This window comes from Parasteatoda tepidariorum, chromosome 5 (genome assembly GCF_043381705.1).
Source record: "Parasteatoda tepidariorum isolate YZ-2023 chromosome 5, CAS_Ptep_4.0, whole genome shotgun sequence".
Classification (NCBI taxonomy): Eukaryota; Metazoa; Arthropoda; class Arachnida; order Araneae; family Theridiidae; genus Parasteatoda; species Parasteatoda tepidariorum.
The window spans coordinates 85,825,632-85,851,163 of NC_092208.1; the positions used below are offsets into that span (position 1 = coordinate 85,825,632).

General features: G+C 30.5%; 2 protein-coding genes across 3 annotated transcripts in view; one reads left to right on the forward strand and one right to left on the reverse strand.

Moving 5' to 3' along the window:
- LOC122270406 (uncharacterized) overlaps positions 1-520 on the reverse strand; it is a 2,484-nt gene extending 1,964 nt beyond the window's left edge. The window contains exon 1 of the mRNA XM_043047605.1: positions 28-520. Coding sequence (XP_042903539.1) covers positions 28-520 — 493 coding nt within the window. The remainder of the gene's footprint in view (positions 1-27) is intronic.
- A 4,632-nt stretch (positions 521-5,152) lies between these two features.
- On the forward strand, positions 5,153-19,597 carry LOC107457270 (astacin-like metalloprotease toxin 5). 2 transcript variants are annotated; one of them, XM_071180715.1, is made up of 6 exons: positions 5,153-5,609; positions 9,480-9,544; positions 11,515-11,593; positions 12,642-12,756; positions 15,439-15,614; positions 19,270-19,597. In XM_071180715.1, exons 1-6 carry the CDS (start codon positions 5,474-5,476, stop codon positions 19,500-19,502), a joined length of 804 nt encoding a protein of 267 aa, XP_071036816.1. In that variant the 5' UTR covers positions 5,153-5,473; the 3' UTR covers positions 19,503-19,597. The 2 variants fall into 2 exon arrangements, with proteins under 2 accessions (XP_071036816.1, XP_042903535.1); XM_043047601.2 differs by lacking the exon at positions 9,480-9,544 and adding an exon at positions 8,576-8,640 and having other exon boundaries at positions 5,416-5,609.
- Positions 19,598-25,532: the final 5,935 nt, after the last annotated feature.

The following is a 25,532-nucleotide window of genomic DNA, read 5'->3' on the forward strand; positions in this document are numbered from 1 at the left end:
CCTCAGACAAAATTGAAGTTGAAAGACGAGATGCAATGGTTGCTGCCAGAAGTTCAAGTCGTGCTATGGTAATTTCTCCTTTTCCTGTAGGGGCTACTCTACTTCTCGCCTGTAGTAATTGAACTCGTACATTATTCTCAGACTCCACTCTAATGTAAACAACCACAGCATAGGCCAATTTACTTGCATCGCAAAAGAAATGAATGGAAGACTTCTTGGCTCCACTTAGTCCAAAATACCTTGGAATATTAATTTTCTCAATGTACAGTACACCTTCAATCCATTTCAAAAATTCTCTTCTGATGTTTTCATCAACATCATCATCCCAATTCAGTTTCAACTTCCAAATGCTCTGAAAAAGCAATTTTGGGATCAACATTACAGGACAGATCATACCCAAGGGGTCAAAAAGTCTATGTGCAGCTGACAGGATGGTTCTCTTCGTTACTTTCTCAATGTTAAGCTCTTTAATGCAACCTGTACTCACTTGAAGAGTATCATATTTCTTATCCCAACTCATACCTTTTCAGAATAATTAAAATTGCGACAGTAAAATATAAACGAAACATAAAAAATTCTTTTTTTAAAAAAATGAAAGACTTAAAGAATAAAATGTTTTATTTAAAATGAAATGTATACATTCAAAATACAGTCGAAATACATAAAAAAACCAAATATTGCTTCAGGTTTATCTTTATATTACTGCCCTCCCCACTCAAGTTTAAGCTTAGAGGAGTCTAAGAAGTTATCAAAAATTAAACTCAAACCTATTATTCTTTATTTTCTTCAAAAACATTAAAACATTTACATTTTTTGTCCTCTCTCCCATTCATTGTTCATAGACACGTTGTTTTTTTAAAATAATTCAATTTATAGTAATTTGTATTTTGTCTTAAAGTTTTCTATGAGAAAAACTAATCATGAAAATTTGTTAAGCTTTGCTTTTGGCTAAGACTTATTACTTGTATTACTTGCAGGCTAGTAATTTGAAGTCTTTAGCGCGGTCCCTGCATATTCATGTTTGCTACCGTGTTTCAATAAATCAGATGATTGTTTAGCAGCGCATCTGCTGCTGGAACACTAAAGTTGGAACACCAAAAGTTAAAAAATAAATATGAAAGAAATGAAGCAAAAAGAATAAGTAAAAAAATGAAGAATCAGTAATAGTATAATAATCAGTAATATTGTAATTAGTAGGCTTATTATAAAACAGGCCAAAAAGGGGGAAAAAATTAAAAAAAACAAATGTGGAAAAAAAGATGAAAAATATAACTATCATTATAAAATTAAAATGAACAAATAAATGAAGATTCTATTTTATATTGTAATTAATAGGCTTATAAAATAAACCAAAATATGAAGGAAAAAAATATAAATATAAAAAATGAAGTAATTAAAATAAGCAAATAATTAGAGGGGTTATTATGAAATATGCTACAAAATTAAAAAAGATAATAATAATAAAAATCAACAAATCAGAAAGATTCAGCTTTATATTTCAATTATAAGGCTTATTCTTGTTATAAAACAAGAACCAAAGTGGAAAAAATATGAAATAATTAAGAATTGAAAGGCTAATTTCGAGATTGCGATACTTGCATTCTGATTTCACATTTTCGATGCATCTAACAGTAGGTAAATGAAAAAGTGATAACTTGTAAAAAGCAAACAGGCTGAAAGTAAGATAGATGAAAGAAAAATTGATTATAAAACCAATTAATTTGTAGCTGGCTTTCGGGGGGGGGAGATAATAAATCCTTAGTTGATTTTAATCATAAACTGTTCCTTACTATTTACTTAATCACAGATAACAAAGACAAATAGTCCCGTTCTTTTCATAGCAGGAAAGCCACGGGCGAGTAAAAATATAAGATGTGGTAGAAACTTAATTTTTTTTCTTAATTTATTTCATTATTCAATCGTAACTACCACCACGATATACATTACAAATTATTCCAATATAATGGAAAAGTATTCTTTATAATATCTTACTGCCACCATAATGTAGCATAACACAAAATGTTTTAATACACTGTAAATTATTTCATGATGTATGGGTTAGAGGCCGCTGCGCGGCCCAGGCACCCAATTTGTTTTAAAGAAAGAAAGAAAGAAAATAATAACTTACAATAGTACCCTGAAAAAGTTAAACTAGAAAAAATTGCTAATTTTGATCACTTTTAACAGATTTTTGAATTTTGCGTCAACCCCGTTAAAATTATAATGACATACCTGCAGAGATGCCAACTGCTTCAGACGCGCGATAATAATTTAAAAAACGGTAAACAACTACAAACTAAAATTTGCAATTATTTGACTAATTTATCTTTTTTTGTAAACGGTGTAGCATGGCTTTTGTATTACAAAGAAGCGAATTATATAAGCTTTCGAATTATTTATTTAGATATAGTGGTGGATGAAAACCAACTGAAAATTGAATTTATTAAATCAAGAATCACACATTAATAAGCAACTCGAAAATATTTATTTGCTGTCCGGAACAAGTTGGCATCTCTGTACCTGCAAACTTTTAAACTTGCTCCGGACAGCAAATTTATATTTTAAAGTGGTAGATTATCAATTGTGATTCTTGGTTTAATAAATTAAATTCAGTAGATTTTTATCCACCACTATTTATAAATATTTCGTAGGCTTATATAATTCATCACTATATATGTTAAAACCCTCCTAAACAGCAAGCCAATATAGCAAATATTTGCAAAATTTACTTTGTCAGAGATGCCAACAGCTCCGAACACGCCAAAATAATTACGAAAACGGTAAATAACTACAGAGTAATTTTCAAGCATTTGACTATTCTAGCTTGCTATTTTAAAGGTTAGCATTACATAAGCCTACGAATTATTTAGAAATAGTGGTGGATGAAAATCTACTAAATTTAATTTTTTAAACCGAGAATCACAATTGATAAACTACCACTTTAAAATATATATTTGCTGTCCGGCACAAGTTGGCATCTCTGCTTTTAATCCTTTAGAGGATGACTTTCCCCAGTGGTAGTAAAATTGAATTTGAATTACAATTTCAGACAGAAACATCTGCTGCATTTTGAAGAACCTTTCATGTGGATAACCACATTATTACATATTAATATATATGCTTAATTTTTTTAAAAATAGTAATGGTCAAAAAGATAATATATTAAATTTATAAATGCAAGGAATATGTGTAAAAGCATACATTTTACTACCACTTTAAGTATAGAAATAAAATTTTACACCAAATGCGTAAAAGTTAGCAGGTATATAATATGCATATTATAATTGCAGGCCTGCCAACTACAACGCTTTTTACTAAATATTTCATTGAGTGGTAAACATTTAAAAACCAAAGCTTTCAAAAATTTTGGCAATTTTTTCAACATTTTAATAGCTTTACCACGAAGAAGGTGAAACAAAGTGGCATTGCATACGAACTTTTAAATCATTTATACTTTGTGGTGTGGAAAATAAGTGGGTTTTTTTTCTTCCAGTGCCCACCATTTAGAATGACCAACCTGGGCATCATACAGACATCTAAGGGCAGATTTGTTGGCCACTCTTTCAGGGGCACCCTATTAGGTGGCCAACGTCGCTCCTACAATAAGGACAGATAATACAGAAAAGGAAAGAACATCCATGCCTTGCCCGGGATTCGAACCCAGAACCTTTCTGATGCAAGGGCATGGAAAATAAGTGTAAATGAATAAAAAATAATGCATTAAAACAAGAAACATAACTACCACTAGAACAAATTTTTACAAAAAGAGTAAAAAGTTGGCAGCCTTGTAATTATTAAACAGTAAAAATATTTCACTTTACTAAAGGAAATTACAAAAAGGATATTTCACATTAACCGGTTAACGCCCAGCGTCATATATTTAGGACAGTTCCTTTTTTCAAAGACATTCATTGTGGTGGGAAACTTTTTTCAGCATTTTTATTTATCTGTGTGAATTAAAAGATTCTCAGATACCAGAATGATTTAGTTATTTCTGATTAGATCTAGAATTATAAGGAGAAAGTACTTTTTGACCTATCAAAGACTTTTTGAATGCCCTAACAGTAGAAAAACCAATTAATTTCGATAATATATTATACCACTTTTTCTACAAAACCACTTTTGTATCATTTCAATATATAAATTCGGGACAAAACGGGTTAAGTCGCGGATATTTTACTTTACCCGAAAGTGAACTGAAATGAAATGATCTTAACAGCTCTTGTTCTTTTCCGTTCTGTCTTGTTTTAAATATACATTTAGCCCTCGCAGCAAGGATGAAAGAAAAAGGGAAAAAATTCAGAAAAATAATAAGTTGTATTCAGAAAAATAATAAGTTGATTTTCAAATGAAAGTTTGTTGCAATAATAAGTCTTGCTTTTTAAAAATAATAAGTAAGTCAGAAAAATAATAAGTTGTAGTTGTCAGAAAAATAATAAGTCGTAGTTGTCAGAAAAATAATAAGTTGTTAGAAAAATAATAAGACTACCTCTCTCGTGATAAGGCTTTTAAAATGTTGGCATAATTATCAAAGATACTGAAAGCTTTTTAGTTTTTGATTTTTTGCCATTTTATTGTCTGTATTTTATTGTCCAAAATGCGTAGTAGTTGGCAGCTCCGATTAAGAACAGTAACTTTATTTTACTCCTCATATAAAAAAAACTATAAATAAAGTGATGTTACTACCAATATTTTTTCTTTTTCGTTTTATCATAAGCCCTGGTTTTTAATAAATAAGGGTTCAAAAGTCCTAAAATAAAATAATATGTAAATCAATACATAATGTATAATCTTATGTGCTTTTCTGGGCTACCGAGCATTTTTTGGGTTTATAAAAAATGTTTACATTTAACGTCTTCTTGAACAGCCATCTGCAGTGTAATTCTACGATCGTTTGACAAACTTGGAAGCATTAGAGACCTTATTCAGAAGTAAACCGAAAAGTGATAAAATTTGGATATATTCCCTGCTTGCTTAGGATTTTCAAATGAAACGAAGTTTACTAGAACGTGATTATTTAGTCTTAACTAATTTTTATATAATAGTATTGTTTTTACGTCCTTTGATAATTATTATAGACCTAATTCAGAAGTAAACCGAAAAGTGATAAAATCTGGATATATTCCCTACTTGATCAGGATTTCCAAATGAAACGAAGTTTACTAGAACATAATGTAGAACGTCTAGACTAAACATGAAAAAAGAATTAGGTTTAGTTACATAGTTTTAGACTAGTAACGCTGAACCAAGCATAACTTGAGACATTGAGTAAACGATAATGAAGCAACTGTGTGATTTCCACAATAATCTATGAGATAAGATCTTTAAGAGTGCTGAGGAGAAAGCATTTTTTAATATTAATATCCACAGTTTTTAATGCCTTAAGCAAAAATAAAAGATAAACTTGTATTTAAAACAAAATGTCGAATTTTCTTTCCTGGCATTTACTTGTTTGACTCCTTAGTAATCAATCATGCTGTGGCAATTCTGCTTGTCTCTGGCTTATTTACTTGAAAGAGGTCCGGTTTCAGAAGAACCCCTTGCGCCGCCAAGCCTCAGAATACCGTTGCAGATAAAATATCATGGACCACAATCATCAGAGGATATGGGTAAATTTTGTTCTTCATAGCTCTTGATCTTTTTAATTTATTGATAAATGATTTAGAATTCATGAGGAATAAATTTAAAATTTTGTGCCAAACGAAAATTTCACACAAAAGGAATAAAATTGTTGGGAAAATAAAACGAAAATTTATGTGTAGACCTTGCTTACGTAACCATAACTCTATATAAATATTTTCTTGTGGTAGCGAAGTTTATGTTTTAATGTATGATTCTTCGTTTAGTAAATTCGATTTATAGGACTTTTACCCGACGCTAAATAATTCCGGAGCCACTTTAAAGAGAAAAATTAAAAAGTGGTAGTATCATTAATGTCAATTTTTTTTATATTTTTATGTTTGTAGCTGAATATTTTCTTTTCTCTAAGTAAATATATATAGATAAAAAGGTAGCAAATAGGAAGTAATTTCTTTTTGACAGTAAAGCTAATTTTTCAGCTTCTTTATAACAAAATTGATGGCAGTTACATAGCTATAAATTTGCACGGCCATTGAGAAATTATTTTCTTAGTGGTTAGGTGTATTAAATCTTGAAGATTAAAGTGTCAAAAAAATTTTTTTTTAAACTGATACAACGAATTAATAATTTTAAAAAAGTATGCAGATAATACCTGTTTGTTTGCTAATTATATGTACTTATAGATGTCTTAATAATTTTGTTTTCGAAAATTCTTCTAAACTTAATTGTGGTTTGATTTCATTTCGTGAAATCTTTTTCAAAGACCGTGCAAGTTGGCAGGTATGCAGTTATTAATTTTTTACAGATGCTTATGAATCAAGACTTTTTAACGGTTATTTCGTTTTGAGTGTTTTAAAAAGTTGTCAAAATCTGCAAGTTTTAGTTCAAGGTTCTCTATCGAAAAAAAAAGTTTCTTTAAAGTTCTCTCTCTAACATTTTGTAGAATTCTAGCGGGTGCTGGGATGCCACAAGCTTCTAAAAATGTAAAAGTGGTAGAAAGTCATTTCACTTTTATTTATTTATTATCGCTTTAATTTTTTAATCGTAACTACTATAATAACTTATTTATCAAATTATTCTTATTTAAAACAGAAATAAATTATTTCAGCTTTATTTTATTGCGCCTGATATCTTAATTTTTGACAATAGAGTTCTCTCCAACCCTACTTATCTCATTTTATGGCTTGTTTTTTTCTATATATATATATATATATATATATACANATATATATATATTTATATGTCTTCTCAGTTTATGTCTTTTAGATTACGATGAATCAGTAAGTGGCGCTTCGCGCCAAACACCAAGAGCTCAACAATATTCATAATCTTTGCACTATCTTTCAATATAGTTAACTAAGAAAAATTTCTATAACAAAAAGCCAATTTTTATTTCTTTTAATAAAATTTTGATTTTTTAGTAGACTGTGGCATCCCTGTATATAGGAACCACATTGTATTATTGATTCAACATAAAACTAAGCATTGGTGATTTGAAATTGATATAACATTTTCTGCAATCCACAGAGAATAAGATAAAATTGTTTATCAGAGTTCTCACTATGCTTAAAAATTTATAAAAGTAGTGCCAATTTTAAATTTAAAATAAGATGGAAATTTAACTTCATTAATTTTCAATTTCGAATTAAAATATCTGAACCTGAGATTTTACATCTCAGTTTATGCTCTGCTAGCAATTATCCTTTCGCACCTTGATTTGACTCAATTAAAGTTACAGTGCAACCAATTAAACTTTTGCGATTAACTCAAAGAAGAAATCCCTCTTATGGGACTTCAATAATCACCGTTAGGAAATTAACGTTGAAAATTTGGAAAGCCGAATTTTCCACATCACAAAAAAAAATATTATTATTTATTTATTCATTCATACTTGATAAATTTGTTTTAACATGTAATTAGGGTTCATTTTTATTGACCCTAATTTTATTCATCGATCCGGTTTCATGAAGCCAAGACAAGTGGTATATCCGCACTAAAAAAAATGACATTGACTAAAATTAAAATCAATTACGAAAAATTATATACCTTCGATAAAATTTTCAAGTCAATAGAGGTAACCCCTAAGAACAACCTAACCACCATTAACAACCATTTTACTGTGGGACAGAGAGTGGTCGCTAACGAGAGGTTTCACTGTAAACTACTATAAATATTTTGATGAACCACAGAACGCTCAGAATTCCTTGAAATAATGACTTCGTTCAGATCTCAGTAGCGTAGACTGAATGTCGACGTGTAACAAAATGTTTCGTGACTTTCATTTTAAGTTTTCGTTGATCTTTCAAAGATATTTGATTGAACTACTGTTTAAGATACAGATTTTTCCTTGAATCTGATATTCACGAATAGAAATAAGTTTTTAAGAGGAAATGATAATCAACAAATCCACTAAAAGAGATATTTTGCTAGAGACGCACTCTGGTAAAATGCAATGCCCATGAATGAAAATAGAAAAAATAGATCATTGTGAAATTGAATTGTGACAACATATAAGCGAAAAAGAAAATAAATTTTGTGCAAAAGAGAAAACAAAAAAGAACAACTTCGGCTAACAGATCTCACAGGACACGGTTAGCAGAAATACTCGAATGAAAAAGATTCGGATAATGCGGGCTGAACTGTATTTTGTCATTAACTCATAAAGGTGCTTTTAGGAAAATTTCAGTGGCAATAATTTTATTAAGATTTATTTTTAAAATTTATGTGTGCTTTTCCGTACCTTTTTCTAACGTTTTTATCTGAAAAATGAGTATAAGTTGTTTTTAAATAAAAAATAAATGTTTTTAAAATTGCTGTTATTTTCAATTGTGGACATATATTTTTATTATCAGCTTTATTGGTCACAAATATGCTAGATTCTAATTTATTTAAATTTATTTTATTTATATTTATTTTATTTATATTTATTTTATTTATATTCATATTTATTTTTTTATATTCATTTTATTTTATTTATTTATTTATTGTTTAACAGGAGAGGCCTACAGGGCTCTGTATTCAGAAAATGATATGATACTTCCAAAGGGGTTCAGCAATGGCGTAAGTTAAATATTTTTAAATATTATTTTGCTGTTGTGATCGTATCAACATTTCTAGTACAGTGAAACCAGAACTCATAAAAAATGTTTTTAATTATAAAATTGACCTTGTTAATTTTATTTTCGACCGATTACCAACTGTTTTGTTTACTCTTAGAAGATGCTCAACTGGGAATCTTGCCTATTCAAGGTTGCCACACGCGTCTAAAAATTTAAGAAGNTTTCCCTTGAATCTGATATTCAGGAATCGAAATAAGTTTTTAAGAGGAAACGGTAATTAACAAATCCACTAAAAGAGATTTTTCGCCTGAGACACTCTGGTAAAATGAATGAAAATAGAAAAAATAGATCATTGTGAAATTGAATTGTGACAACATATAAATGAAAAAGAAAATAAATGTTCGTGCAAAAGAGAAAACAAAAAAAGAACAACTTCGGCTGACAGATCTCACAGGACACGGTTAGCAAAAATACTCGAATGAAAAAGATTCAGAAAATCCGGGCTTAACTGTATTTTGTCATTAACTCATAAAGGTGCTTTTAGGAAAATTTCAGTGACAACAATTTCATTAAGATTTATTTTCAAAATTTATGTGTGCTTTTTTGTGCCTTTTTTTAGCATTTTTATCTGAAAAATGAGTATAAGTTGTTTTTAAATAAAAATAAATGTTTTTAAAAATGTTGTTATTTTCAATTGTGGTCATGTATTTTTATTATCAGCTTTATTGGTCACAAATATGCTAGATTCTAATTTATTTACGTTTATTTTATTTACATTTATTTTATTTATATTCATATTTATTTTTTTATATTCATTTTATTTTATTTATTGTTTAACAGGAGAGGCCTACAGGGCTCTGTATTCAGAAAATGATATGATACTTCCAAAGGGGTTCAGCAATGGCGTAAGTTAAATATTTTTAAATATTATTTTGCTGTTGTGATCGTATCGACATTTCTAGTACAGTGAAACCAGAACTCATAAAAAATGTTTTTATTTATAAAATTGACCTTGTTAATTTTATTTTCGACCGATTACCAACTGTTTTGTTTACTCTTAGAAGATGCTCAACTGGGAATCTTGCCTATTCAAGGTTGCCACACGCGTCTAAAAATTTAAGAAGTGGTAAAAAATCAATTCATTTTTTGTTTATGTAATTTAGCTCTTTAATTGACCGCGTAACTACAACCATGACATACATTGCAAATTATTGATATTTAAACCGAAAGTATGAATAATTTGCAGTAGTCAACTGAGAGATATATGCTACAAAAATTCGCTAATTCTAATCTTTCTAAAAAGATTTTTGCTTTTTTATTAATCACTACTTTTTACATTTTTAGTCGACTGTGGCATTCCTGTATATTTTACATTCTTGTTTTCCTTGCATTTCTAATAAAAAAAATGATGTGTTTTTATTTTTTTTAAATAATTTATTAAAAAAAAATGTATGTCGCATTTTTTTGCTCATTGAAATAAGATGGGAATAAGAAAAAAGCAAAAATAAATATGAATAAACTATTCAACAATATCTACTGTTACACGGGAGAGAAGCAGTTTTATATGCATGCTATAATTGTAAAAAAAAAATCTTGGTAGTTACAGAAATATAATGCTTCTCGAAAAAAAAAATGCTAAAATGAAATGCCTTTCGCACCAGTTTTTGCTCGTTTCCGTTTCGGTTCATATAGGCTTTCCGGTCTGGTCAAGTTAAGTGCCTTTGCCCAATAAACATTTGCCCGGTATGCCCTACATCAATGTTTTTTAAGGTCAAGTGCCACTGCCCAGTATGCATTTAGACGGTACTCCGAACACTGATGTTTCTCTTAATCTATCCTCAGCAGATATTAAAATATAGGATAAATATAATATCAACGAATAAATTAATGTCACATCGGATATAACACATATTTCAGACATTCACCGAAGCGATTATGCAATTCTTGACAATCACCGGTGAAAATCGACATTCTTTTTTATCTTGGTCATTCGCTGTAGCATATATAATATATTATATCTATACATAGTCTCAGTTCTATATACATAGTTTCAGTTTTCAGATTCAATGCACCTAAATAGTTCGCATTATCCTCCAAAAAATATTGAAAATTTATGGAATATTCACGAAAATATAAATCAATTATAAATTACTTCATTTGCCTATAAAAGGGTAATTAACTTTAAAACTTGAAGGCCATAAATTTTCGCTAATTTTAGGAACATAATTACTTACAGTATACTTTCTGTCTCCTTTAATTATCCTCTAAAACAAGATCAATATTGTCTCGGCTTTAAATGGGATTTTATAATAAGAAATATTTTTCAAAACCCCATTCTAATTTTGAATCATTAACTATTTAAAATCTGAACTTCAGTAAGTTGTAGAAAAAAGACCAACGTGCCTTTACTTTAAAAAGTGACTAGNTACAGTAGGGAACCGATTATCCGGAAGGATCGGGACCATCGCTATTCCGGATAACTGATTTTTCCGGTTTTCTGAATCGCTATAAAAAGCCGTTTTTTTTTATTGTTAAACCCAATTAAAAAAAAATAATATTTGGAAATAATCTTAAAAAGAAGAAAAAACGATACACTAATGATTATTTCCAAAATGATGGTAAGGTAAAAAATCTTTCAAAAAAGAAAGAAAACTCCTAAAATCTTATGAGGAAAAAAACATTTTTTTTAAAAAATGTTGGGAAAATTTATCGAATTTTGTTCCGGTTTTTTGGTTTTCCGGTTTTCTGATTTCCGGATAACGGGTTCTGTACTGTAGTAATTTTTTCATTTTTTCGGGTGTTTAAATTACACAGCTAAATTAAACCTTCATTGATAATTTTTAAAATTTATTAATTTGGAGTCTTTATTTCACAGGGTATGGGAGATACTAGGTACCGTTGGCCAGGATATCCCGGAGCAGCTTTAGTACCATATGAAATTGACGAATCTCTTTGTAAGTTATAAGTTTTAAATATATGTCTAGTTCTAAAGTTATAATGCTAATTTTTATTAAAGTAAGAGACAATAAAGTCGATATTTGCTTTTTAAAATTTAATTTGCTACCGCCGTAAAAAAATATTTCTTTAAATACATCATAGCAAAATTTAGATATTTCTATTTTTAACAACCACTTTAAGTTAAGAAAATGTGCAATCAAATAATTTTAGACCGAGTCATTTCATGGGTCTAAAACACTAGTATTTAAATTATTTCATCATTAGTTTTTAAATTGAGGAAACAAACCACGCCTTTTCTTCGAAATTTATTTCTGATATAAAACCTCGAATTTTATATATATAATCGCAGAATTTTGATTACATTCATACTTGATTGGTAGTTAACAAAAGGAAATTTTCTCTTATTTTCAACGACATTTATTTACCACTCTTTTTTTTAAAAATAGCACTTTTCACAACATTGCTACATTAAAAAAAACCGACGTTAGAAAATATTGCGATTTTAAAATAAAGGGCAGTTAAAACTAACAAAACTTCTTAACGCCTTACGACCGAACCGGCACAATTGTGCCAATGTGAGAAAAGTGGTTAATTTTTAAAATATTCATTACAAACGCAAACACAAATTTTAAAATTATGAATGTATTCTAGTGGGCATGGATTATCTCTTAATTCTTATATTTATCCTAGTAACAAAATAGCTCTCACCACTTTTTTTACGTTTCGAGCTTTTTCATGGGAGAAAAATAAGTACTTTCTAATTACATCCGGTCTTAAAAGGATAAGCGTTATTTTTTATGTTATCATTATTGCTAAGTTTTTAAATTTATTATTATTTCTAAGTTTCTAAATTTATCATTATTCCCATTTCTTAAATTTATTATTATCATAATTTCTAAGTTTTTAAATTTATCATTATCCTCATTTCTAAGCTTCTAAATGTATCATAATTTCTAAGTTTTAAAATTTAACATTATCATTATTTATAAGTTTTTCTTTTTGTTATTTTACTATAACATACGAATTAAAATGAATTCCTTTTAGATGAACAACGTGGACTTATTGAGAGAGCTATGAACCAATTCCATCAACATACCTGTGTTAGGTTTGTACCAAGAACATCCGAAAGTGACTACGTCAGAATTCGAAGGGGCAACAGGTAAATGGAACTCAGTGATTATGTTCTATAAGTTGTCCCGAAAGCGATTATATCAATATTATTAATGAGTATAAGCCAACAATAAGTGTGCTTCGTGTCTGATTAATGTCTACATTTTAGTGCAATATTTGTGCTGAGTAACTTGATCGAACCATCCTTTATCAGTTCTGGCTGTCTACTAGAGATGAGGTGGGCTCAGTCCGAGCTCGGGCCCGACCTCATTTACTGGAAAAAGTTTACGGCTAGGCTCGAACTCATAATAAAGCTTTTATAAAAAAATTTTATTACTTATAAATAAACGCTTGGTTCTGAGCCGTGGTGCCTTAGGGAATAAAGCGCTCGCCCCTCAATGAGGTAAGACGGGTTCGAATTCCAACGATGGTTGGTCGATGCAAATACCGCCTCGGTTCGTACCGATTACACTACTGACACAAAAATATCCTCTGTAGTGGATGTATAATGCGTTAGAGTCCCCTTGCTGTCAGGCGAACAGCGAAAGATTTTCGTGGTTTCCCTCTCCATGTGTCGCCGCGATGGCTCGGGGGATAGAGCGTTCGCCTTCCAATGAGGTGAACCGGGTTCAAATCCCAGTCGATACGAATTCCGCATCCGACTTGCACCGACCACAGTGCAGTGCTGATGTGAAATATCCTCAGTGGTAGACGAATCCTGGGTTAGAGTTCCCTTTTCGTCAGGCTAACCGTAGAAGATTCTCGTGATCTTCCTCTCAATGCAACGCAGATGTGGGTTAGCTCCATCAAAAAGTCCTCCACAAAGGCGAATTTCTCTCAATACTGGATCCAGGAGTTCCCTTGTCTTCTGGATTGGGTTCAAAATTACAAGGCTACGGAGTTGAACATAAGTAGTCGTAAACCCATGAAATTGGGTCGGCTTTTCAACGACGGTTATAAAATAAAATATAAAATACTTGATCCAGGAGTTTCTTTGTCTTCTGGATTGGGTTCAAAATAACACATCTGTGGAATTGAACATTAATAGTTGCAAACTCAAAATAGGGTCGGCTGTTCAACGACGGTTTTAAAATAAAATTAAAAAAAGGAAGAATCGCAGCGACTCTGGACGTAGAAAGCTCGAAAGGGGTTTGAATCCCAGCGATGGTTGGTGGATACGAATTCTACACCCGATTTGCTCCGACCACGGTGCTGACATAAAATATCTTCAGTGGTTGACGGATCATGGGTAAGAGTCCCCTTGCCGACAAGTGGAAGCCCGTGGAAGGTTTTCCCCTCCATGTAACGTAAAAGCGAGGTAGTAACATCAGAAAATCATCCAGGAAGGCAAATTTCTCTCAATACTTGATCCAGGAATTTCTTTGTTTTCTGGTTCAAAATAACAAGGCTACGGAGTTGAACATTGATAGTTGTAAATTCAAAATTGGCTCGGCTGTTCAACGACTGTTATAAATAAAATATATCAGCAATTATTATGAATATTTTACAATATGTAATAATATAATACACTTGTTAGGTTTATATATATACACATACAATTGTCTGTTCTTTTGAAACTAACACTTAATACCAAAAACATTTGACCTTAAAATATCTCCTCATGAACTGCAACGCAATAATGCCTTTTTTCAACAACCACTTCCTACGTATCAGAGAAGTGGGAGAACATAGCATTCAGTCCTGTGAATTTTTAAAAAAAAATATGCTTAGAAATATATTATTAAATTACATAAAAACTACAGGTTGTAGAGAAAAGCCGATTGCAAAATTGAAATCATGGACGCTTCCAAAATTCTTGCGCAACAGAAAATAGAACAAAAATTGTGTCTAGTGTAATAAATGGATCGCTAGAAAGCGTATATCTTGATTCTCCAAGATAAATTTCAAAAATGAAATAAGTGAATTACTTTTTGATGAAAATTCGTGGGAACATTTGGCCTTTAATGAGTTTCGATTCATCTGTGTGGAGCAAATCGCGCGCTTCGTGCTGAGTCCATTGCTTCTGCTATTGTATCCCCGTTTTCCTCTTCACTCTAAATTAACTGCTTAACCAAGCAACAATATTTGGTCAGTTACGATTCGTGAATTAGCGAATGCCTCTGGGGCAGTAACTGAAATACTGTTGCTTATATATATCTATTAAGAGATGATGTTCATAATGAATTAAATGACATGCTTGCATTATTTCCTCCATGCTCGGAACTATTCTTCCTTGCAGACTGCCCTGTTATATATATAATTACTTGAATTTTAACTGTTACTGAAAATGTTTTTCTATGAAAGACGTAATATTTAGAAGCTGTATTTGTGATTCAGAGAATTCATTAACGTATTAATATAGTAACATATTAATAATATATTCATTAACGTATACAAAATAATGAAATAAATAAAAAAAAATTAAGTATGAAAATAAAGCAATATCACAACTGCAAGTTGTGGTTAAGGGGGTTCATGGTGGTTAAGGCTCCACAATTTCGTGACCAATGGCATGATTTTGGCACGGTGGTCAGCATTAAGCACATGCCGCCTTTATTTCCTAGACCACCTGCTACCCATCTGTCTGAAGCTGAGCAGCATATTAGAATATGCCTCTCCCAAAATTAAGATAAATTTCGGTAGATTAAAATATAGAGCAAAAATTATTATTTCTTACTTCCGTTACGCTGTTAGACGTTTGTTTTGAATATGTGTTTCTTACGAATTGCAGCTGTAAATCTGTTGTGGGTCGTAATTCTGGTGAACAAGAACTTATCTTGGATGATGGATGCATGTACATTGGAACTATTGTACATGAACTTGGTCACACAATTGGAATGCTCCACGAACACCAGAGATCAGACAGAGACTCTTACTTAACCATCTACAACGAAAATATCGAAGAAGGTAATAATTTGAACTTATAAAAATTTGAGTCATAATATAGTTTCCAAAACTTATAGTTATTTCTTTTCTTTTAAAAAAGTATTTATTTTTTGAAATATAGTCAGCTGAAAAATCAGATTTGAATTTTGTATGTATATATATNCCTGTGTCTGTTTCCCTGCTCGGTCCGACTGCATCATTTTACATATATATATATATATATATATATACACATAGCATAGAAAGCTTCTATTAATCTTTTTATGTTATCCTAATTAATTATTCCATTCGAAACACTTTCTCATACTTTTTAAAAGCCACAAAGTTCTTAAATCTATTTTTGGCTCAAGTATGCATAATTTAAAGTTAAGACATTTTTCCCCTTTACCCTTTGTGGGAATCACACGACCTATTTAACAAACCAATTGTAATTACTAAGATTTCCCTTTTTCCCTAAAATATAACAAAATAGAGGGAAATTCATTTGTTACTTTTCCTAAATTTAATTATGCTAAAACTAATTATGCTAAAACTGGAAATTCATTTGTTACTTTTCCGATAGGATAAAAACTTAAGCACACAGTTTCGGAGAGGGAATTTGAGCTCCGCTTTTGATAGAAAATGTTTTGAATATACTATGTGAAGCTAATAAAATATTTTCGCCTTACAACTGCTATCTGCGTGGCCCAACAACACTCACCATAACTGCCACCTTTTCATATATATATATTTCGTTCCCTGGAGCATCTTTTTAGGAGATCCCGTAGTCGCTAGGATCAGATCTGGAGAGTATCGTGGGGAAGTAATTCAAAGCGTAATTCATTCAATTTAATCATTGTTTCCCCGAATTCTAATAAGGTGCATTGTCTTGGTGAAACAGGACTTTTTTTTCTTCACTTGTGAGGGTGTTTTTTCTTGATTTCCTAGCTCTGTCGATCCAACAATGCCATATAATATTCGCTATTGATAGTTTTATCTTTTTCAAGATAGTCGACGAATAAATTACCATGCGCGGCCTAGCCTGCGTGTCTGCATTAGCTTATATTGACTAGTGTTATGAAAATTCCTGAAAATTACACGCGGTACTTCTTAAATTCGAGCATTATTTAAATGATTCATTAATCTCATAAATTATAATGTAAAAATAGGGTATGATGCATTTATGGTACGGTATTTACGTGATTATGCTACGACCTGGAACAATTAATAAATTCTAGCTCAGGTTTCTTTGGCAACTAAAAATGTTTATATTTAGTTTCCTCTTGAACGTACAATGAAATTATAATACAAAAATAGGGTGTGATGCATTTATTGCACGGTGATTACGACCAGGAAAAATTAATAAGGTTTGGCTAAGGTTTCTCAGGCTACTAAAAAGCTGCTAGTTGCTAGTTGGAACGTAAAAAATCGTTTTTCATTTGTTGTTTTTTTTTGTGTGTGTGCTCTTACGTGTATTTTCCTTAAATAGAAAAGTTATTGTCAGATACAAATAACTGATAACCTCTTTATTTTTCTCGAATTCGCTACCACTTTAGAAGAAACTTCTCGACCGGAACAACTTTGGTTTGTAATAATAAAATTATAATTTAATGAAAGAGAGAAAAAAATATGTATTTACTTACAGGTCAATTTTTAAGGGGGGTAAGAAAATGTCATTTTAATTTAGAAATCAATTGTGTCAATCATTGATAAATCCAAACAATAAAATTTTTTTTCTCTAAGGTAACTTAAAGAAATAATATTTATTCAATACTTCAAAAAAATTAGTGCAATACAAATATTTTCACGAATATTGTTATGATTAGTTTAAAAAAATCATTTTTGTTATGATGATATAGATAAATTGTTTTAATCAAATTTTTCATATATTGAAATACATAATTATGTCATTTATCGTGATGTAAATTTTTTTATGCTTAAAAAATGTTTCAAATTATGCTAAATTGCGTTAACTTTTTTTTTATAAGTTTTCTACTTTATTTTGTAATTGTGGAAAGTTTTTGATTCATATAAGGATCACACATTTTGATTCACTAAATTGGTGTTGTTATTCACTAAATTGTTGGATAAGTAAGATTCGCGAGATATGGTATTTTACAGAAGTAATTTTCATTTAATATTTCATAAAAATTAATGTAATCAGTATAATTTTGTGAATATTATTATGGTTAGTTATTTAAAAAATAAGTTTTATTATGATGATACTAATCAATGGATTTAGTTTTTTTTCTTCGTATTTTGAAATTGATAATTATGTCATTTATCATGATGTAAATTATTTTTTCATGTTTAAAAAATATTTAAATTCCATAAACCTCTTTTATTAGTTAATTATTTAATTAGCAAATTTTGCAACTGTAAAAGTTTTCAGGCCGGAACAGCCAGGTTGATAGGACGTTGGGCCCGCATTCGTGAGAACGTGAGTTCGAATCCCGCTGGCCGAGGAATCACCGTGTACCAAATGGTGCCGGTGCACGTTAAATCTGTCAGAGTCGCAAAATCCCCCAAGTTCCTATAACAAGTAAATAACTTGAGGGTACTGAACTGGAGAGTGATCTTCTCTGATTCAGGTTAAAATTGCGATCTGTTGATGAAAAAATGGAGTATGAATGGGTCCTTCCCGTTAAACGTGTGAGTGACTAAAGTCGCATTCTTGGCCACAGATGGTGTAACTGAAAAACAAGAAACGCACCCTCTGTCTTAAAAGTTCGCTTGGATTCCCATTCAAGTTAGATTGTGGAGATATGACAAAATTGCAAAAAGTAGATCAAATATTCAAATGCTCATATGAATCTAAACCAATGATATCATTGACAAATTCATTGGCTTAAGCATTGACCATTCATGCATCAGAACAAACTGTCTTGACATTGTGAGGGGTTCTTTCCTAAGAAACAGCTTGTATCTTTCTCGGTTTCGGATCGATGCGGACCAGATGAGACGGGCTCGTTTACTCTGGCTCAATTTCTGCCGGGCTCGGGCCCATAATGAAATTTTCATAAACCTTTTTACTACCTTTAAACAAACTTTTAAAACAATTATTATGATTAAAAAATGCAAAATGCATTAATTTTAATTGTGATTAAAAAGGTTTAATAAGTAATTTCCTTAAATGGACCTAATAGCGAGACTGTTAAATGTTTCTTTTATTAAACGTATATCTCGGGCGGAGACTCGGACTCTAAGTAATCCTATGTATCTCGGGCTCGGATAAAAATTCTTCGAGCTGGGACAGGCTCGATCCTACAAAAACGAGCCCGAACTCATCTCTACTACCAACTTGTCTGGGAAATAAAGGAATTTTCGAAATTGTGGAGCCTTAACCTCCAATGATCCGCTTAACCAACGACTGTTCGTTGCGACAGTGCTTACCTTTAAATTATTTTATTACTATTATTTTGCTTTTTGAAACAAATAATTAAATAGAATTTGTCTTTGAAATCCTACTTAAGCATGTAAAGTAGAGAAAGAAGCTAAAAACAGAAATCGCCAAAACCAATTTCTTTATTTTATGCACTTAAAATCATGCATTTTAAAAATAAATTTAAATCTTCTATGTTTTTTTTTCTAATTGATTGAACAAAACCAAAGATTTAATATTGAAAGATATTAGTCTCCATTTTATTTCAGAGTATTTTTTATGATTAAAATATTTAATAAATTTAATTTTTCTCAGGACAAGAAGACAGTTTTTCAAAGATTCCCTCTGAATTAGAAGCTTCTCTTTCTTCATTTAACCATAACTCCATTATGATGTATGGAAACTACGCTTACTCTAAGCAACCTGGAGATTTAAAAACCATGGAATCTAAGAATGGTGCAGAATTGATTGACCCGTTCCAGAAATCAGGCCTTCACCATAAAGATATTGAACAAATCAACAGACTCTACCAATGTCGACGACAATAAAGTGATAAATTCTAAAAATGTTGGACAGCGTGAAAAAAATGATGCGATTAAATAATTGTTGTTTCTAAATTCAGTAAAATATTTATTAAACATTCTTTATTTTGTCATTTTTGTAGAATCTAAGATATTGTAACTCTAGATAAATAAGAATATTTAACTGATATCATGCAATCTGACTTTTCCTGATTTGACGGGAGAGTTTTTTGTGTATTTGAAGTAACGTTAAATTTTTACCCTTTTGCTTTTTATTCATTAATTTCAAAAATTTTGACCCCAACTATATCTGAGCAATTTAATCTAATTTATAAGACATGATATCCATTCAATGAAGTTCTTAGGTGCTTACAGCATTAAACAAATTAAGTTTGCCTTAACTATTCTTTCGTTACCACTTTTAATATCATAGGGAGCTTGGACTTCTGGGTTGCTAATTTACATTCCAGTGGGCTTTAACGACTTGCTCTCTTTATTGAAGTTTCTTCTTTTGGTAGTAGCTTGTCGCAATTACGATGCAAGCTTTAATTTATTTTAAAACTTGTTACTTGGACTAAAAAAAGTCAAGAAGTTTAGTTAAGAAAATCCCAAACAAGTGAGGGCGTCGTTAAATGTCGCTGGATGGGAAAATCGCTTCCTGATCGGCATCTCTGTGATAATATTTGAAATATTTTTTCCACTTTTTTTAAAACTTTTTACAGCGCAGTATTGCTAGTCTGGCATCGCTCAGTCCGAAAATATTACAAAACACTAAAAATGTAAAACTATTTGCTTCTAATTGCACACCAATTTTTAGCAACCACTAATTTTCAAGCAACAAAGGGGCAAAGTATGTCTGTCTCATCAAGGAGAATATGCAGTTGCCAACCTTGAAGCTCTAGCTTCCCATAATATTTAAAATGGTAGCCTAAAAGCAATTTAAGATAAACTTAATTTGTTTAATTTTGCCCTAATTTCAAATCTTTCCTGTATCATTAATAGATATTTAAGCTGCTTATATGCAATGGTGGGCATAAATTTATTAAACTAATAATAAAATGTCAAATCATTAAATTTACTACCACTCCTTTATATGTTGTAGCCATTTAAGGGTCATATTTTTCTTTTTATATTTTAATAGCGGATTCGTAAAAGAATCCACAATCCGCTTAATGGTATGGAAGCTATTATTTAAAATTTTCAATTTTTTAGTACAGTTACTTCGAACGACCTTCACTCTAAAGTTAGATGTCAACCAAGTGAACGATTTTTAAGGGTTGCTTATTGACTAGCCTGTCATTAAGTCACTAACCTGGTTCTACCAGGCATAGAATACTCAATATCACTTACCTGGTTCTGCCATTGAGTATTTTTGGAATTAATAGCAATATAAATGAATGTTACTTATTTAAATAAGGCAAAAACAAGAGCTTAACAGGAGAAATTTGAATCCTTTTTTTTTTAAAAAATAGCACCTACCTGGCTTGAAGCTGATTCAGTTTATTCTGAGAAGTATGAATTGCTTTTTAAAGGTGCAGATTCACCCATTGTTTTATTATTTTAAAGTGGTATGACGACAACTTTTTAACTGCATGAAACTGCCCAAATATCGTGTTTCAGCACTCAACGAAAGTATACTACTTTCGTTGTATGACTTCAAAATTTGTTTTTATCGATAGTAACTTTGCCAGAACCCCTAAAATAAATTATTTTATTAAAAATAAATTTATTTTTAACTGATTAAAAATAAATTAATTTTACTTATTTATACTAAAACAATATTAATGAGGACAGATTCCGAATTATTTATTTCGAATTACTTTCATTATGTTTTATTATTCAATTAAAATAGTTAAATTATTTCATTTTTGTATTAAATGAAATATAACTTAATTACTTTTTAATTTAATTAATGTTTACATTTTCGACTAGCAATTTAAAAATTTTAAAGTATAATTCTAAAAATATAAAAAAGTACGAAAATTGGGAACTTAAAATGAAATCATGTTTGTACAAAGAAATCTAATTTACTAAATAAATCAATTTGTTATTCAGTTCAAATATTACATGCAAATGCAAATACATTGATTTATACAAATAGTTGTTTACCTACAAATGATTCAATTTGGCTGAAGTGTGCAATATCTAATAAGATGCCACATTATACATAAAGAAAAAGAAATGTCTAACTTATAAAATGTGAATAAAAGTTATTGCAAATGACGGTAAAACGGAAAATAAAAACAATAAATAATCTATCTATCTATATTATATAAAACGCTAATGCGTACGTATGTATGTATGTATCAATAAAACCGATGATATTTCTTTTCTCGCGCTGGCAACAGTTTTCATTTTTAATTGATTGGATTCGGCGCGCAAGAGCACGTAGTGAGCAACCAGATAACAATAACCAGAGTGAGCATTATCAGGTTGTTCAATTCAGATTCATGCACTAAAAACATGACAATATTTAATTTAAACTCAANCACATTAAAAAAATATCTATATTATATAAAGCGCTAATACGTATGTATCAATAAAACCGATGATATTTATTTTCTCGCGTTGGCAACAGTTTTCATTTTTAATTGATACGCTTCGGCGCGCAAGAGCACGTAGTGAGCATCATATGGCTAATCTATATTATATAAAACGTTAATACGTTTTAATAGATAGGCTTCGGCGCGCAAGAGCACGTATGTCTAATCGGGAGAATTCTCGCCAAATTATCCAAAAAAATTCTCACAAAATTATCTTCATCGAAGCCGATGCTTTACATCCGGCGTATGTTGTTTTACAACACATGGTTTTAGCCCTCTGGTGGGAAAGACTTTAAAACAAATCCTATAACAGTTACTTTTCTCAACAACTGAAATTTAGAATAGTGTGATTAAGAAAAATATGCGAACTGTTTTCAATTTTAAATTAATATTGAAATGCACAGGCTTAGAATTTTCTACAGTGAAAAGTTTTCGGAACTTCAGTGTTCAAAAAAGTATACAAAAGCTAGACGTTAAGAACGTATCCAATGAGCGAGCAAAGCGAGTATCGGAGTGCGAATCAATCCGAAATGAACTGCGAAAGCAGTTTCGGGGTTGGCGAGCGCTAGCGAGCAGGGGGCGAAGCCTCCTAGTTTCTATTAAAACACTTGCAAGGGAAGGGAAGCGTGACTCGCCAATTTTGAAATAAACTAGTGGGATGTATGCCTTATGAGGAATATTTTTAGGGGGCAACATTCGTTTCGGCCTATGAAGGTTCTATGAGGGATAAAAAATAATTCAATATATAGAAAAATCGGTAATTTATTATTTCAATGCAGACTATTAGTTATTGTAATTATCTCATACTCCCATTAATTTTGTGGTACTTTCACGTACTATAATGCATATTTATTGTCAAAATTGATTTCGAAAATTTTATATATCTGTTGTTTTTCAGAAATACCTATTAGGTTAATTTTAAAAAAATTGGCATCAAATTTTAAAAAAAGAAAAAAATTTCAAAATTTTTTTTAGATTAATTGGTGTATGTAATTGCGAATTAATTAATTAATTAATAATTAGTTAATAATTGATTATTAGTTCATCAGTTTGCTAATTAATTAATTAAATAATTTGCAAATTAATTAACCAATTAAATGCAAATTAATTGGAGTATGAGATAATTACAATAACTAATAGTCTGCATAAAATACCGACTTTTCTATATATTGAATTATTTTTTATCTCTCATAGGAGCTTCTGTGGGCCGAAATGAATGTTGCCCCCTAAAATTATTCCTCATAAGAAGGCATACATCCCACTAGTTTATTTCAAAATTGGCGAGTCACACTTCCCTAGTTTCCCTTGTTAGTAATAAAATCAAATAAAAGATTGTTTCTTAGTAAAGAGCCTTAAAACTGAATTAAAAAAATCTAAAATGTTATATTGAAAAACTGTAGAAAAAATAAATAAGAGAACAATTTTATAATGACTGATCGGGAGATTGACTCTAGACAGAATGACCAAAAAAAAAGTGCCAAACACAGTTTTTTTTAATGTCTCTAAAAGGTGAATGTATCTGTAATCATAGAAAGTCGAGATAACAATTTGTTTGCGGCAATTTAGAACTGTAAATAAGAGACAGAATTGTCTCAGTGCTCAACCGATACTATAAAATATTGTATTGAGAAAATAAGCCCAAAGCAATAAATAATGTATAAACAATTAAAGGAAGCAAGGAACGCTTTCCCTAAGATAAATATGTTTCAGCTATTAAGGGGCCAAAGCTCTGTGTTTGGTAAAAAGGCAATGAGAAACAGGAATTAAAAAAATGTGTTGAATTGAAGCAGAAAAAATCATCAACAATAAATAAAATTGTTACATGCATCGGAAATGTTTGAAATTCCCGAACCTAATTTCCTAAAATATTGAAATAGTTTAATTTTATGAAATTGTTTTGTATAATTTTTCATGAGAAAATATTTTTCACAAATAAGTTTCTCATTCTCTCTCAATGAGGATCGAAAATGAGGGGTATAGTGCCCTAATTCACATATCAGTCGTGATTTGTTGTTTAGCCCTAGAGCGCGAAAATATTTAAGGACCATTTTTACTAAAGGCGATTCACGCAGTTGTGTGTCTCCTTTTCACCTAAACCATTTCTAACCAAAAAGATAATTAATGATGCGCGCCTGCTGTACCGAGGGTCCGTTTGTAGGGGGAGGGTACTATTTCCATAGAGGGATTTTATATAGGGGACAAAATCCTTTTTCCAGGAAAACGGCATGAAAGGGAAAAACAATTTTCCCTTACCATCGTTCAATTATACTCTCGTTAACATATATCGTTCACCGTTTTTGAGCCATTTTCAAAAATGTCTGAGTTAAAATATATAAAATCTTCCAGAAATGGTAATCTCTTGCTTTACAAAAATGATCTCTGCAATATATATCGATAATATAAGGGCGACACAATTTGTTGGAGATGCGAAGATATCAATTCCAGGGCAAAATTTATAATAAAAAATGGTACCAAAAATATACAGGTAAGCAATTTATTTTAATAAATATTATAATCTTCATTATAATACCCAGCTTAATATTTTACATCGAATTCACTTTTAAAATTTTACAATCGAATTTATACAATTATTATTATTTAAACATTAATTTCATTTTAATATATTTGATATTATCTTTCTTTGATATAAATATAAGAACAAAGTGAAAATTTAATTAAAAAAACTCATTTGATTAGGGCCGTAAACAAGAGTCCGTATTATGAATCACATATTTAATAGGAAAATCGCTCATTCATTTTACACAGTAAACAGACATTCAAAACAACTTTTTTAAACTATTAAACATATTCCTAATTTATTAATAAATTTATTTCTATATCAATTTTAAAATACAAATGTTTATGTAAATTTAAACTGTAAATTTATAAATGCCATTTTAAAAACAAACTGAAATTTAGTTACAACTTTGAAAGTTTATTCAAAATAAAATTTATTCATTTAGAAAATGTAAGATTAATTCCCAGTTTAGTTTATATGACAATCTATTCTTCTCAAAAATGGTAAGGCCAGAAATAAATTCCCTGCAATTTGTAAATTGGCAAATTTATGTACGTTGTTTGAACAATTAGAGAACAGTTAAATATCATAACTGAAACATATTCTGAGTCTACGACTATGATCGTTCAGCTCCATAGCCATCTAACTTTATAACTAACCCACATGTGCGTTACATGGAGAGGAAAACCACGCTAACCTCGCCTGGATAGCACGATTTAGAAATTGATTTTGATCCGTCTGCCGCTCAGGATATTTTATACCAGCAGTGTGGTTAGTGCGATCAAGGAGCAGAATTCGTATCAACCAGCCGCAGCTGGGACTCGAACTTATGTCACCTCATTGGGAGATGAATGATCTATTCCTTCAGCCACCACTGCTCGATTTATTTAATTGTTCTTTTCACAGAAGTTTAGTTTCCCCGATCCGTAATTTTTCCACACTTACGTTATCTCAAAATATTTGATTTTTTTTTCTGGCCCAATCTTATGTATACGG

Excerpts from the sequence above, each read along its gene's own strand:
- LOC107457270 (XM_071180715.1), top strand. The coding sequence starts at position 5,474 with ATGCTGTGGCAATTCTGCTTGTCTCTGGCTTATTTACTTGAAAGAGGT. Across the intron at positions 5,610-9,479 it reads ACAATCATCAGAGGATATGG|GAGAGGCCTACAGGGCTCTG; the intron begins GTAAATTTTGTT and ends ATTGTTTAACAG. Across the intron at positions 9,545-11,514 it reads CAAAGGGGTTCAGCAATGGC|GGTATGGGAGATACTAGGTA; the intron begins GTAAGTTAAATA and ends TTTATTTCACAG.